The 15,849-nt window shown below is 49.4% G+C and overlaps 1 protein-coding gene across 1 annotated transcript in view; it reads right to left on the bottom strand.

The window, feature by feature from the left end:
- Window positions 1-387: 387 nt before the first annotated feature.
- The window catches only part of TRIP13 (thyroid hormone receptor interactor 13), a 17,244-nt gene continuing 1,782 nt past the window's right edge, over window positions 388-15,849 (bottom strand). Inside the window, exons 3-12 of the mRNA XM_008576986.1 lie at window positions 15,136-15,191; window positions 14,305-14,395; window positions 13,027-13,099; window positions 10,258-10,321; window positions 9,419-9,505; window positions 9,037-9,143; window positions 6,767-6,920; window positions 3,512-3,624; window positions 2,369-2,438; window positions 388-1,332 (exon numbers count right to left, since the gene is read on the bottom strand). Coding sequence (XP_008575208.1) covers window positions 1,237-1,332; window positions 2,369-2,438; window positions 3,512-3,624; window positions 6,767-6,920; window positions 9,037-9,143; window positions 9,419-9,505; window positions 10,258-10,321; window positions 13,027-13,099; window positions 14,305-14,395; window positions 15,136-15,191 — 911 coding nt within the window. The 3' untranslated portion in view covers window positions 388-1,236. The remainder of the gene's footprint in view (window positions 1,333-2,368; window positions 2,439-3,511; window positions 3,625-6,766; window positions 6,921-9,036; window positions 9,144-9,418; window positions 9,506-10,257; window positions 10,322-13,026; window positions 13,100-14,304; window positions 14,396-15,135; window positions 15,192-15,849) is intronic.

Here is a 15,849-nt window from a genome sequence, read left to right as displayed (position 1 = left end):
AGGCAAGTTCTGGATCTGGAGTTAAGGCCCAGCAGATGGTGTGGTTCCTATAAAATGGGTGGAGTTTCTTCTGCTGATGCACTTATGTAAGGCCCCCAAAGTATAAGACGGTCTTGAAGTTAAGCAATCATGTGAGTGATCTTTAGTAAAACTCAAAGCAATTGGGAGAGATACTGAGAATCAATAGGCAAGTTCTGGATCTGGAGTTAAGGCCCAGCAGATGGTGTGGTTCCTATAAAATGGGTGTAGTTTCTTCTGCTGATGCACTTATGTAAGGCCCCAAAGTATAAGACGGTCTTGAAGTTAAGCAATCATGTGAGTGATCTTTAGTAAAACTCAAAGCAATTGGGAGAGATACTGAGAATCAATGAGAATCAAAACAAGAAAAAATTCTGAAGGAAAATTTAATATTCAAAGAGTTCTACAACAAAAGGTAACACAGGGTGGACTTCACGCACAGAACACTAACAGGAAATTTATCTCAGCATGAGATAAAAGCAAATGTAATACCCTGTGGAACACACCAATGACTAACCCACTTATTCCACATTCTGTAGATGTGGATCTTCACTCGAGACGTGAGCAGTTACTGAACACACACCACGAGCTGCAGGAGCAAGAAGCACCCAGCGTGGCCGTGCCGCCCGCCACGGTTCACTCCAACATGAGGGTTTGCCCTGTCCCTGCAGAAAGGACCTGCCTGATTATCACCGAAGAAAACTTCACCTAGAATTCCTTCTCAATTTCTGTAACATAGGAATAGGTTTTTCTCATCCTTTAAACAGCCTCCAGAACATTCCCAGACTAAATAAACAAGCTCGCATCAGAAAGCCATCACCACCTCCAGCTTGAGGAATCTGTGTGCTTTTAATGCTGTGATGACATGTTATTCAGAGTAATACGGTTTCTCTGTTGTTTCTATAATTCCTATATTAACCTTCCTTTTTAAAAAAAACAAAATTTAGCATTGTGTCTGATCGACTGGAAAAAACATACCCAGGCAGTTGTTCACAAAGAGACAAACAGAATTTGAATTATCATTTAAAAACAGCAAAAACAACAGGCTGTTTGTCTTCTAATATGCAGTTTAAAGTAATGTAAATATTACACACTTCTTTTCACAAAGCCCTGCTGCATGGGTTTGAGCTTGCAGACCTCAGCGATGCTGTGCGGATCACTGGGCAGCACCAGTCAGGCCGCTCCTCATTAGAAAGTGGCCAGTGGGGAAGCCCAGGATCAGATGTAAGCCGAAAGTTTCTTCCTCTCTTCAAACTGCTTGTCCACTGCCAGAGACAAGGCCTGCAGGAACCCCTCGATGGTGACAGTGGGGGCCTGGAAGGATATATAGTCATTGCTGGGGGTCCCTCCCCCTTGGTGGGGCCACCTGGCAGCAACCACCCCACCCACACACAGACAGTGCAGAAGGGGCCTCAGTATCACTGGCTGAGTGAAACTGCACGAGCCCAGGACCAGGCTCAGCTCAGGGCAGGGCTCGTAAATGCAACCAACTCTTTATTTCAGAAAAGGCAAACAAGGTGTGCTAGTGTGCTCTGCTTCTGCAGGTTAGAACAGCTGGCGGGGCAGGCGGGTGGCACCAGGGGTGCCAACTCACTGAGAAGGAGGAGATGCAGCCAGGAGCAGACCTGACCTCTGGGTCAGCCAACCTGGAGTTCTTCCCGAGGAAGGGCCCACCCCAAGGACATTGCTGGTTTGTAAACAGAGAATGACTGCAGCCCGGAGCCCTGAGCTCTCGCCTCCCTGCACCCCAGGGCTTCCACTCACCGTCACTGTTATCTCAGTGCTGACCACCTGCCCAGCACAGCTACTACTGACTGGATAGAGCATCGGTCAACTCTGATCCAGAAGGAACTGTTTCAAGATCTGTTTCCTCACCTCAGATGTCAGTGTGTCATTCACTTTCAGATGTGTATTGACTCTAGAGACTGAACTCCCACCTCCCCACCCAGCTGTTTTAAAATGTTGAGATTGTTTCTTGAAAGAACGTGTGAGCACAAAGGATCCCAGATTGACTCCTGGGGAGTGAAGTTGGGGGGAAGGGGGGGGGGGGGGCACACATGTGCGTATGTGTGCATCTGTGCCTGTGTACATGTGCATCTGTGCATGTACACGTGTGCCTGTGTGTGTACGCATGAGCCTGTGCGCAGACACATGGCACAGCCCCCTCGTCCCAAAGGACTCAGGACAGCCCCTCCTCTACAGGTGTCCAGGTTAGCTCCTCCTACTGAGATAAAATAGGGAGACACCCTGACAGTATCAAGGGGAGTTCCCAGCAAGGCTGAGATTATGAACAGTGTGTGGGGTGGGAACGGGGCGCCAGGAGGTGGAGGATGGCCCTAAGGAGACGCACCTGGATGTACAGCGCATGAGCCAGGAAAGGGAGCTTCCTCAGGACCCGGCCGCTGAGGCCTTCACTCTTCCTGCAGAAAAATGACCAAATTCAGGGGTGTCAATTGCATACAGACAACTTGCCCATTTCAGGATGAATTCCCCCGGATATCATGAAACCTGAGCTTGAAGGCTGGCCTGGGTGCACTGGAAGCGCAAGCCTCTGAACGACCCCAGCACGACCCCAGCCTCACAGCACTGCTAGCCCAGCCCTCCGGTGGGGCTGGTCTTCCAGACCCTTGCTGCTGCTCCAGGTGGGGCACAGTCCTTGCTGTACTTAAGTACCACCTGAGGCTACCATGGTGCCCAGCTCTATGGCCACCATCCTTGAGTTCAGGAACTGTGGTGCCTGCCTGGGGGTGAGATGGGGTGTGACTCGGTGGGCATGAGGCATGGAGTGAGGCAGTGGGCACACAGTCAGCTAATTCACGTCTTCTATTTTTGCAGAAGTCTCTGAACTATTTATTGTCTCCATGTTAACCAATTTAAATTTCTTCACCATATACTCCAAATCTTTGAAAGAAATACTGCATTCTTCATGTTATCCCTCGTTCAAAACCTTCCAAGCTCTTCATGCCTTCAGAATAAAAGTCCAAACTCTGGCCAGAAACCTGAGGCTCTCACTGCTCGGGCCTCCCACCTCTCCAGCACCAACTCCCTGGTCTCTGTGCTGCATCCACTGGGAGATCCCTAACGCTGCTCCAGCGCCCCCCCCCCCCAGTTCTCTCCAAATGTACCCCAATGTCAATTGTCCTTCAAAGCTCTGCCTCATCTTCCTACCTCCTCTCTCCGCCTCCCTTGACCACCACGGCCATTTCCCCCTCTTGACTTTGGGACACTTGGAAGCGCTGTCTGCCATAGGCCTGTGGCATGAACGTCAGTCATTTGCACTGCTCATGGGTTCCCTGTCCTTTGGGAGAAGGTTGCTGTGCTGCATGTCTCAGCTCACTTGCACACAGACATGCACATGTGTAAACACGTATGTCAGCCTGTGCGGCATCTTAACAGCTTACATCCAGACCTGGCCTCCTCAGAGAAAACTACAACTTCCCAGTTAACATAGTAGATGGATTTTTCTTGGTTAAAAAATGAGTTCAGTTCGCACCTTGAAATTTCACTCAAAAGGAGGCTCAATTTTGACACGTTGTTCTCAAGGAAGCCGATCATCTCCAGCTCCCGGAGGGTCAGCAGCTGCTGGCGAGGGTATATGATCTGACACTGGGGAGACAGGCAGAGCGTCACGACCGAGTCCACACAGTACAGCACTCACAAGGCAATGTCAGCTGCACTCCGGCCATGTCGAAGCCAGACAGCAATGACTAGCACACAGCTGCACCAGGAAACAAGTACAGGCTGCCTCCCCCCTTCAACTCTCACACCCCCTCCCCAGCACACGCATCCCTGCTTGTTCACACACAGATGAGAAATAACCAAACACGTCTCAGAAACCAAGAGCAACCCATCCTCTTCTGTGTTTTTGGCCAAAATGTTTCCTTGCCACATGTCACGGCTGCACGGGACTTAGGGCCACCAAGTGCAGCCTCTCATCTCCACTTCAAAGATATGTTAAAACCCACAGATGGGCAGAGCTGGGACTTGGAGCCAGGACATTAGCTGCCTTTTAAAGAAGGTCCTAGTTCCCTTGTTTTTAAGACGAGACTTTTTAGCAGAATGACAGCATCTGATTGGCCAGACAACAGGGTCCCATAAGTCCACCTCACACCCCCACTGGTCTGGAAGCCAGACGCTCTTTGCCAAGCAACCTGACTGAGCATCAAGCTGGCACACTGACAGTCACTACAACTGAAGTCTCGTGTAAGCAGCTCCAATTCATGAACCAGGAGAGAGGACAAAGAAGAAAACGGGACTCTGCACATCTGGGAGATTGGTGAGGGCCGAGGGCAAAATTAAGAAGCAGGACTTGTGCTCAGGGTGTTCTGACCTTCCCACTTGACTCACTAAGCGATGCCCCTCGGGTTCCCTGAGGACCCTGCCTCCCTGCAGCTTCCCCAGGAACGGTCCTGTTCTGCCTTCTTGTGAAGCTTGCCGCCAGCAGGCATGTGTGAGAACAGGCACAGACCTCAAGCTCTTGATGGCGTGGGCCCAATTATACACGGACAGCCTGCAGGACCTGCCAGATAGCCACTAGAGATTCTGAACGTCTCCATTTCACACACACTGCCTAAAGTAAGAAACTGCCTTCCCCTACACTCTCAAGCCCAGAAAAAGTCCACACTTCTTAGCTAGAACTTGGAACATCCCCTGGATTCACAGAACAAATGCACAAATGTTACACTGTGAAGGCTGGAGGCCACCTTGAAGGCCCTTAATGACCAACATAAACAGCTTCCTCCAGGACCTGCCCTCAACCCTGGCAGCAGAGCTGCATTCAGAATCTTCCCTCAGTTGACCTGCATTCTCAGTTCAGAGCTCCATGGGGCCCCTTTCCCTCTCTCCCACCCCACAGAAAGCCAGGATGGGACACGCATGCCAGGACAGTTGCAGGGAAAATGATAGTAAATATTCACGGTCCCTCAAATGTTCAGAACCTTGCTGAGCATTTGATGTAAATATCCATGTGCGCCCAGGTGTTCTTTGGTTATCTGACTCCGCCCAGGTGTTCCTGGGTCATGAGACTTAAGTATAAAGGATGAATGGCTCTGATCCACAGTGCCCCCTGCTACGGGGGGTGGGGGGGGACGACGACGGGACATGGGGGAGGCCACTACTGCTACTGGAGGCTATGGCTCCAAGCTGTTGCTGCCAGGGCCCCCAGGATTCTCTGGGAGCCCAACACCTCCGCTGCTGCTGCCGTAAGCTGATGCTGCTGAGGAAGCTGAAGACTGAGCTCACATCAGTAACCTTGCTGGTGGCTGCCAAGATCCTTCCCAATTACCTAGCTCACAACCTGCATGTAAGAGGTCTGTGACCCAGTCTGCACAACAGGTTTGAAGGGTCTGAGCCCTACCCCGACAACACTGCTGACCCAGGCACCTTCAGTGGGTTCACACCTGAGACAGCTCCCTTTCCCCATCCAGAAGAGGCTGTGTTGTCCTTGCCAAGGACACTGAGGCCCCTGCTTGGCATCAGGAAGTGGCTGCGGGTGTGGCACAATCCACCCTCCCAGCCAGTGGCAACAACGCCATGACAACTACTGTTCCAGTCCCCACCACTGGCCTGCCTACTTACTGACAATGTCCCCTAAACTCAGGCTCCAAATGAGCTCCTTGTAGGCACGGGCATTTGTCTGTCTCCAGAACCCAGTCCCCAGAGTGCCACAGCAATTCTCCCTAGATTCCCTGTCAGCACTTCCTGCTGCAGTTCTTGTCAAGATCGTTAGGCACACGCAATCAGAGACAGGAACACTTCACTCAGATGACAGCCCAGTGAGCACGGCCTTCAGTCAGCGTAACCTCCCCATGACCCCCATGAGCATGGTCTTCAGTCAGCGTAACCTCCCCATGACCCCCATGAGCATGGTCTTCAGTCAGCATAACCTCCCCATGACCCCATGAGCATGGCCTTCAGTCAGCGTAACCTCCCCATGTCCCACATGAGTGTGGTTTCAGTAAGTGTAACCTCCCCATTACCCCCATGAGCATGGCCTTCAGTCAATGTAATCTCCCCATGACCCCCCGTGAGTGTGGCCTTCAGTCAGCGTAACCTCCCCATGCCCCCCGTGAGCACGGCCTTCAGTCAGCGTAACCTCCCCATGACCCCATGAGCGGAGGCCATCAGTAACCTAACCATGACCCCATGAGCACAGCCTTCAGTCAGCATAACCTCCCTGTGACCCCATGAGAGCAGCCTTCAGTCCGTATAACCGCTCTGTGAGCTGTAACCTTCAGTGTAACCTCCCCATGAACTATGACCTACAGTTTGTGTAAACCCCAGTGAGCTGTGGCCTTCAGTCCACGTAACCTCTTTATGACCCCATGAGCTGTGACCTTCAGTTGGAATAACTTCCCCATGAGCTGAGTCCACTGTTCATCCTCTTTCAGGTAAGGAAACAGGCCCAGAGAGGCAGGTCCTGTGCAAAGGCCATGGTAACTCAAGACCCAGGATTCACCCAGCAGGCTGACCATGGCCCATTCGCTAACCTCCTACACAGTGGTACCTCAAGTAACAAAAAGTGATGCTCATATTGCGCCAAAAGAACAAAAATATTGAGTTAGTGGCTTTACTGACTAGCAACTCAACCTGTCAGGTTCAACAAAACAGTGATTTTCGAGTTAAGAAGACAGCTAGTGCCTGGGCAGAAACACCTTTCTCTGTACTGGAATGAGCTTGTTTTAAACTATGTCACCTAATGAAGAACATGTAAGAAATCTGCTGACCAGTAGAAAAACAACAAAGGCACCTTCATCAGCTCTTCCAAGCAGGAGAGGTAGATCCTGAAGATGGCAGCTGCCGAGGGTGGCCCGATGTACTGCTTGATATCAGCCCTGTCCACGAAGGCCACGTCAATCTTCTCTGTGATGTTGGATGTGGTCAGAATCACCACATTGGAATGCCTGTGGTGGCCAAGAAGCAAGGTCCACAGTCACTGTGTGCCTCGGTGACTCTACCATGTCCCCCCACCCCCCAACCTGTCGAGGGGATCTTGAGGACGGCCAGCGGGAGGCTGTCAACTGCAAGCAGAGGCTCGGCCAGCACCGTTCAGTTAGCTGTGCTCAGCACCAGCACCTTGTGCCGACACAGGCCTGGCGACCTTCAAACTTCTGCCCATCCTCCCATGCTCACTGGGCACTCCTGGGTACAACTCGACTGTGCCAAACAGACCCTCCCTAGGGTCCTTGCTCTGGCTGCTCCTCTGCCTTCGGAAAAGCTTTTCTAGACCCCACCTGATTCATTCCCTCACCATTTCCCCTTGATGAAGATCTAACTTTTGGGCAATGTCCCCAACTGCCCTTTCTACCATAACTCCTGGCGCCCTCTGCTACCCCATGCCTGGACAGGGCCATGCAACTTTTAATCACACAGCTCTCCTGCACACACTATGGAGTTGAATTATTTATCACTTTTACCGTCTGCTTTCCCCTCTAGCTTCTAAACTACGCAGAAAGAGGCATCATTGTCTGGTCTGTTTACCAATATCCCCCAAGGGCCCAGCAGGAGCCAGCACACAGCAGCCATGGAGGCTCCTGGGAGCATACTTCCCAGCCTGCTGAGCCTGGGTGCAGAGTGCGCAGCAATGCTGCCTTCCTGGCTTGGGGTGCACCAGTCAGCTCTGTAGCCAGGGAGCAGCTTGGAGGGCAAAGGTGGGCAGGGTGAGCCAAGTGAATGCAGGGGCGGGAGCATTCAGGTCCCAGGTGTCCTGGGCAAAGGGAATAGGGTGGAGGGGGTAAGGTAAGTGCACAGGCTGCTTAGCCCAGCACCCAGAGTATGGGACTGGATGGAGGTACATGGGACGCACAGGGCTGGGAACCACAACCCAGGGGCAGAATCTGTCATGCAGGCCAGCAGAGCATCAGGCAAACCCCCACAGAGGCAGAACCATCTAGAGAGGAGCCTGAGCTAGGAGCAAGATGCAATGGGGGGAAACAGGTGAGAGGAAAACCTGAGGCAGGGCTGCCTCCTTGTTCCTTCCAGAGCCCACACCCCCTCGTGACCAACGGGAGGGAAGTCAAAGTGACCCTGTGTTCTGGCTTGAGCAGCAGGTGCATGGTGAGGCCATGAGTCTAATGAGAACCTCGCAAGGTTAGGGTTCAGGGCCACGTGAGCAGCCTGGATGCATGTCTGACATCTGTGGCATCTCAGTGGTGATGGCTGGTCACAGGTTGTGCAGGTCTGTGTTGGGGACTCGCCCACACAGAACTCAGTGTGGTGCTGGAGAAAGAGGTACACACCAGGAGCATGCACACGGGGAGGAGGAGACCACGACAGGCTGTGCAGAGCCCCGCCCTGAGATGGTGGGGAGATGTGGGCAGCAGACACTGGAGCAGCATGGAGAGACGCAGGGGTGGCCAGATGCTGCGGGAGGTTCCAGATGAGAGCCAAGCACCCGTGAAGAAGGGGAGCTGGGGCAGGGAAGGCACGAGTGGAGGGGAGGTGGAGATAGGGAGGGTGTCTCCACCCAGCACAAGGTCCCTGCAGCAGGAGAGACAAAGCAGGAGGCCACGAGGCTCTCTCCCTTCCTGGCTTGTACCCCCTCCTGCAGCTGACCCCAACGGACAACTGTGTCTCCAGGAAATTAGAGATGCTCTCTACTGTAACACAACAGTGGAGGCCTGGATAAGATATTCTGCAGCAGAATTTAGTTTGCTGTCATTCCACGCTCAGCAAACAAGCTGCTAAGCAATGCACTGAATCCCAGGCACCCTGAAGGAGAAAGGGTGCTCTAGAGAAGAGATGTGAAGTCCTGACCAGCATAGGCAGTTGTGAAGCATGACAGATGACACATTTCTTCCTCATGAGCTGGATTAGTAGGCACCACTCCGTAAAGCCTGACCAACCTTGGGTATAAGGACCTGCAAGGCTGGACTGTGGAGACATGACATCTGGCCTAACACTACCAACTGCACTTTTAGTTAAGAGAGCTGGACTGAGACCTCAGCTGTGCAATCACCATGCATCTCTTTGAAGTGACCTCTTCGTCCCGTGGGAAGCCGCCGCACGTCAGGGTGTTACCTTTTAATCTGATCGATTTGGGTCAAGACGGCATTGACCACACGGATGGCATCGGACGGCTCAGCACCCGCCCTGCAGGCACTGCGGGCAGCTGTGAGACTCTCCACCTGTGGGGACGGAGCAATGGGTCAAAAAGGACAGCATCTGGCACTCCACAGGCAGCTCCAGGGACATATGAGCAAGTGATGGAAGGACAGATGGATGGGTGTAGGACTCAATTCCTGTGAAAAAGGACTGTACTACACAGGGAGTGCCAGACAGGGGCCCAACAGTGAGGGGAAGGCCAGACTGCCCCAGGAGAAGGCTGCATCCTGGCAACAGCAAGAGGCAGTTCAGTCTTGGATTTCCTTTAGTCACAGGGTCAATATTTAGAAATGCCTACCTCATCAATCAGCACAAACACCAGGGCGTCTTTATCATTGATCAAATCCTGAATCTTCTGGAACATCTTAGTCACCAGCTTGCCACTCTGAAACCAAAACTCTCAGTGTCAATGCCCCGCCATGGCCTGCCACCCCAGTTGGCTGCAGAAGCCCATGGTCTCCTAGCTGCCCCTTGGAAAGCTCCCTGAACCAGAGGCCAGGTCGGCACAGGATTTGCTCAGCTAAGTGCTCCTCCACTCTGCTCTGCATGCCAGGACACTGAGGCGTGAGCCCACATCTGCTCTTGGCCAGGAGCACTACACAGCCACGTGCACCTACACCTGCCTACCTGTCCACCTCTTACCTTCCTTTTCCAGCTCACTGACCAGGACCGAGGCAGACCACAGATGCAAACCTGCAGACAGGCTTGGTGCACTATTCACACGTGCTCCCCATCCTGCCTCACCTTCCACCAGAGGGACAGAGGGGAGGGGTGCCCATGGCGTGACCTGGTCCGACCCACAGTTCACAGACAGTGCCCGAGTGCATGAGGACCCAGGGCAAGCTCGGCAGAGAATGCCAGACCTGTCCCCTTCTAGGCATCTGCTGAATGTCATGTCCCACCTAGACAAAGGCTGGGGGTATGAGCAAGAGAGGGACCTCTCAGGATCAGCAGTTTCCAAGTCACCACCTGGCTCTGGAACCTGCTCTGACCACAAAGTTGGACCATTGTTCCTATTTTCCCATGGCACCTATTACCTCCTGAAGCTGTTGGAGGAGAATTTGCCTAATGTATGGGACATTTTTTCAACTACATGGTTGACAGTCCAGACAATTAAAGTTAATATTCAATACTTACTTCTGAAAACCACTTAGAAAAAAGGCTGTGGCTGTTAATTTCAATTAGTTGGCCATAGCGGTACCTAAGATGATAAAAGGAGTTAAGAAAATTACTTTACAAAGAAGTCTTGTAGCATTCTCGGGGGCAGCCACTTTTACTTCATACAACGTCTCTCAACTGCCCAGCAGGCCAGCAGTCACCGAGTCATGATATCATTACAGTCGCTGATAAAGTGCTGAGGTACCTAGACCTCTGTGTGCAATCAATGGTTCTGGATTACGGCAAATTTTTTTCAATAGCCTCATTTGAGTTAAAGAGTAAAAACCCTCTCATTTTTAACTACTTGTAATTTACATTTCTATGCTTAAAGAGTATTGGCAGTACTAGTACAGCAAACAAAACAAAATACAAACAGGAGCTGAACATTTCTTCCTCCTTCCGTAAAACTCTATAGCGTGTGTTAATTTGTTCCCGGCACAGACCCTGGAATGCTCAGACGGCCAACAGTCAACCTTGACCCAGAAAGACAGAACGAAATCTAGAACTGACACTACTCGGCCTACGCAGGAAGCAGCTGACGGACCTGGATGCACCCAGCCTCGGACTAAAATCAAACAGGAAACAAGACTCAGGCAGGAAACAAGCCAACTCCCAGGTCCTCTTTACAGTTTCTTCCATGTCCAGGCCACAGAAGAAAAGGGGTTACTTTCAAAAAGTTGTCATTTACATTCCATTTAAAAAGAGAAAAACACCTTCACTAATACTGTTTATAAAGGGGTGGCACGCAGACAACCTAACAAAATAACGATCGGGTTCAATATTGAAAAATATTATAAAACATTTGAGCTATTTAATAGAATGAGGAAAAAAGATTTATTTACTAAGGCTACTTTTTGCCATTTCTAAGCTACAAAATAAATATGTTTCCAGATCTTTGTACTGGAAATAAGTTACATTTCTTTTAATAACATCTTCACTCTCTGGTGTTTTAGGAAACTGCCCCTAGATATCTTTAAAACACAGATGCCCATACTGGCCAGCTGCAAAAAAAAAAAAAAAAAAAAAAAAACAATCAATAAATCACAGATGCATTTCAATATGTCAAAACAACAGTCAAGTTGCTAAACATAATGTAAAGGGTTGAAATAAAGCAATTTCCTTATGTAAAAATACTTAAGAGACATTCTTGAAAAAAAGAAAACAGATAAAAGTAAATCTCATAGGAATTCCTCCAGTCATACTGGAGCAACAGTACAGATTTCCTTCTGCCTTAAACAATGAGAAAATTAGACAAAATAGAGGAAACAACATCTGGTAAGGCTGCTGGACAACAGGCGGTGGAGGGAGGGGAATGAGGTGAGTCCCACCACTGCACTGCCTTCTGCCTGGAGGCACCTGCCAACCACAAGCATGGGAGGGAACCCAGGCGGAGCAATGGTCATTCTGCAGAGCTGCCAAGATAGAGACCAGTGTGCGGGGACCTGGGGTGTCTGGAGGGCAGGGTAGAGTTCCAGAGTGGAAGGAGACACAAAGAAAGAATCCCCAGAAATCCTCACAGCATCCCCTGGTGCCTTTGCTGGGTACTCAACATGTTAGGAGGGCAAATCCTATGTGACTAGGCAGAGTGGCTGCAGAGCTATGAGCCTCACAGTTCCCGCAGCTCACACAGGCTGGGAGGGTGCTCAGTAGAGACCCTAGAAGGACCACAGTTTAGTATTAAGACTAAACCTAGATCCCTCCCTAACAATGCTTAAAACAAACCTCAAAAGGACCACACCAAATCACAAGTAGCTGTAACTGTGACCAGAACAAAACCCAACAGTCTTTAAAGGAAGACAGAGTTCAGATACTTCAAATAACAGCGTTCAGTGTTCAGTCAGAAAGTACTTGACATGCCAAGGAGCAGAAATATGTGACGTAACAAGAAGGAAAACCAGTCAACAGAAACAAATGCCGATCACACTAGCAGACAAGAACATTAACGCAGCTATTGCAGAACTGCTCACAGATTTTAACAAGAACATGATGAGGAGAGAAAGGAAAAGTACAAGAACCAAATGGAGCTCTCAGAGAAGAAAACATACTATCAGAAATAAAAATTCACTATGCGAAATTAAAAGCAGATTAGACACTGCAGAAAATCAGTGACCTTGAAGATACAGCAACAGAAACCGTCCAAAATGAAACACAGATATTTTTAAAAACCTGAAAAAAACAGAAGAGTACATCAGTGGCCTGTGGAACAACATCAAACACTCTAACATGCAGATAAACAGATTCCAGAATAAGCGAAAGAAGCAAGGAAATCAGTTGAAGAAACAATGAACAAATATTTTCCAAATGTGATATAAACCACAAACTCTAAAAAAAGATAGACCTCCAGGGAGAAAGAGACAAATCCTCAACTGTCGACTTTGACATTCCTCTCTCAGGAACTGATCAAACAAGTGGACAGAAAATCAGCATGGATGTCAAGCACCCTGACCTGATCTCTGTAGAATGCTCCACCAGCAAGAACAGAAAACACATTAAAGTGCACTGGGAACTTTCACCAGGACAGACCATATACTGGCAATAAACTAAGCCTCCATGAGCTTCAAAAGACTGAAACCATAATGTAAGACTATGCTGGGTAGAGAGGAATTAACTGACTTACATTGAAGGAGAGGAACCTATTCATGTAAAATGAGTAAAAAGAAAAACAGCTTTTAATGTCATAAAACATTGCTGCTTTTTCCAAACATTCCCATTCCCTTTGCACTCCTCTTTCAAATTACCAAAAATTACCTGCTTGAAAGTCTAATGGCCAATTTCTGGGCTAATGCTTTACACAGGGATGTTTTTCCAGTTCCTGGAGGACCTGTAACAAGATCCAAACAAATAAAAACATAAGCTGCAGTTGTAAACAAATTTCTTAAAACAATAGTAGTTGCATTATCCACAGGATATAAGACAATCAACTAAGAGGTATATGCTATTAATGTTATTACTACAAGTATCGCTCACTAACTTACAAAGAAGTCTGCTAGCAGCTTAAATGCTATAAAAATGCCGTTAAGTCTTTTCCTCTTTCCTGCACTCCTGTTAGCTTCGGCTCCTTCCCGCACAAGCACTGCCTACTACTTCCTGCATTTTGTGCTGACCCCTGTCCTGGTTCTCGCCTTTCTTGGTAACTGCAGATAAAGGGATCCCACCCTCATTAGGACTCTCAAGGCACCAATGTGTGCTGTTCCTGGCACCCCATCTTTCACCACGGGTAATTCTCAGCAGGCCTGCCCCGTGCCAACCAGAAGAGCGGCTGGGCAGGGCTCCTCTCGTCCAAGCATGGGCCCTGCAGCAGCTCTGAGGTGACCAACTCAGAAGAACAAGCACATGGAACAGGAAATGGAGGCAGGTCCAGTTCTGCTTTCATGCCGTGTTTTCAACAATTAAAGAGCAAACGCACAACTGATTCCAAATGGAAAACAATGCTTTTTTTTTTTTTTACTAATTAATGTGTCTACTGATCGCCTATTCTGATCCTATTAGGACAGTGTTCTGGGAATATCTGCTATTTAAAAGACACAACTGTTTAATATCATGTATAATCAGACAATCTTAATTGGCATAAAAAGGCTAATCACTGCTTAAGCTTCTACCTTGATATAACTTGGGTACTTTCTTGATTACACTCAATTCCTTTGTCCCCTTTCAACCCAGTGACATTGAAAAAAAAAACAACACCAATATTCTCTTTTGAGAAGAAACAGTTTTCTTTAAAACATGGTTTTTACAGTTTTCAACTCACAAAGTGAGGCTCTGAGAATACTATGTAGAAATATGAGGCAGTTTCCACCCTGGGAGTTACGATCACCTGAGAAATGAGGCAGAGTTATCAGAGAAGTTTAATCAGTCAGCTGCAAACAGAGGGCTCAGAGCTGGAGCAGCTTCACACAGGAGTGCTCCAGGGCAACTCTGGCTCCTCCAGAAACACAGAGCTGTGACTCCTTGCAGAAGGAAAAGAGAATAAGAAAAAGCCTAACTTCATGCCATTTATCTTGTCCAGTAAAAATTTACGTGGTTTACCGTGTAGCAGCACCACCCGGTTCCAGGTGATGAGATTGCTGTTGACATTCTTGTCTGAAAACAGTAAGGTTGTCATCACATAATCAAGGAGCTGAAAAAAGAGAAAAAAACAGATAAAGGTTCCAATGAGGCAAAGGTTCCCTGTACATGCTGCCAGGGCTCGCTCCTGAATGGGAAGAACAAGGCCACCTCTGCAAGGACCATCACCTCCAAACGCTAACGAGCATCACACAGGATTTTGTCTTAGAAGTCGTCTCAAAAATGAAAGGAAACTATTGACTATGACTAGTACAAACATAGAGAAGAAACAAAGTGATCACTTTTATTTAAAACACCAACATCAAACAAGATCACTGAGGGATTTACCATGTAACAAGGAAGCTCCTTCCTCTCGATGACACAGTGCCAGGCAAGCACATGGCATATTTATTAAAAAGTAAAAGCCAGCATTCTATGCAGCAGCCCTGAGGGACCAAGTGATGGCCTTCTAGTGTGCCCCATCGTGGGGAAGGACCCCACCCCACGAGGAAGGTGAAGACACACTGGTCCTCCCCTGGGCCTGCCCGCTCACTCCCCTTCCGAGTCCCTGAGCAACAATTCACAACAGGTCCTCTTCACATTCGCCCCTCCCCCCCCGCCTCAGGGAACTCCCCAAAGGCAGCTCCACTCTGGAGCAATCCTGGAGGACAGAGATCCAGGACACAGGCTGCCGGCAGACAGGGGTCCCCAAAGCCCACTGGAGTCAAGGAGCTCAGAGATGCTGGAGAAAAACTCCATGAGGATTCTTCTTCGAATAATGAGGTGTTTTGGAAAAAAAGCACAGCAACTTACGTGTGACTTGACTTCCACATCATACACAAGGCTGTCCCAAAGCCCATGGAATTCCGCTGTGAGAGAGTAACACAAAGACCTCACGTTAGGAAAGCGTGCAGGACATCCACCTGCCAGGCCTTCCTGGCCACAGATTCTTTCCACTGCTCTGCATGTGGCAGACTAAGTGTAAAGGCTTCAAGTTCTGTTCACGTTAAATATGCAAAGTAAATGTGATACATGACTTTTGACAGATAATTAAAAGGAGTAAAGAACTACTTTTTAGGTGTAGGTATCACACACAATTGTCTCTTGTGGACCCGTGCTTTCACACGAGCACAGACCGAGTGCTCCACTCTCCCCACGTCACCGCTAGGGCAGTGCAGACAAGCCGAGTCTAGACGTTGGGACCGAATTAACGCCCAGACTTCCACTGCTGGAACGCATCGGCATTGTCCACAGAGCAGCGTGGAGAAGGCAGGAGGAGGGGCTGCTCGGCAGGGCAGGCTGACCGGGCAGGAGAGAAGAGCACTTCCTGCATTCCTAGGCAGCTGACACCTATGTGGCACTGTCCCAAGGAGCAACGCAGCCTCATCCTGGAAATCTCTACTTTCCTCTTTCATGGTATATAGGTTGAGCATTTCTAATCCGAAACTCTGAAATGCTCCAAAATCAGAAACTTGTTGGGGCCGGCCCGGTGGCGCACTGGATAGTGCGCCGCTTGGGAAGCACGGC

The sequence above is a fragment of the Galeopterus variegatus genome, unplaced genomic scaffold (genome assembly GCF_000696425.1).
Source record: "Galeopterus variegatus unplaced genomic scaffold, G_variegatus-3.0.2 Scaffold1437, whole genome shotgun sequence".
NCBI classification, from domain to species: Eukaryota; Metazoa; Chordata; class Mammalia; order Dermoptera; family Cynocephalidae; genus Galeopterus; species Galeopterus variegatus.
Note: the sequence above shows the minus strand (reverse complement) of the source record. Positions and strands in the feature narration are given on the sequence as shown.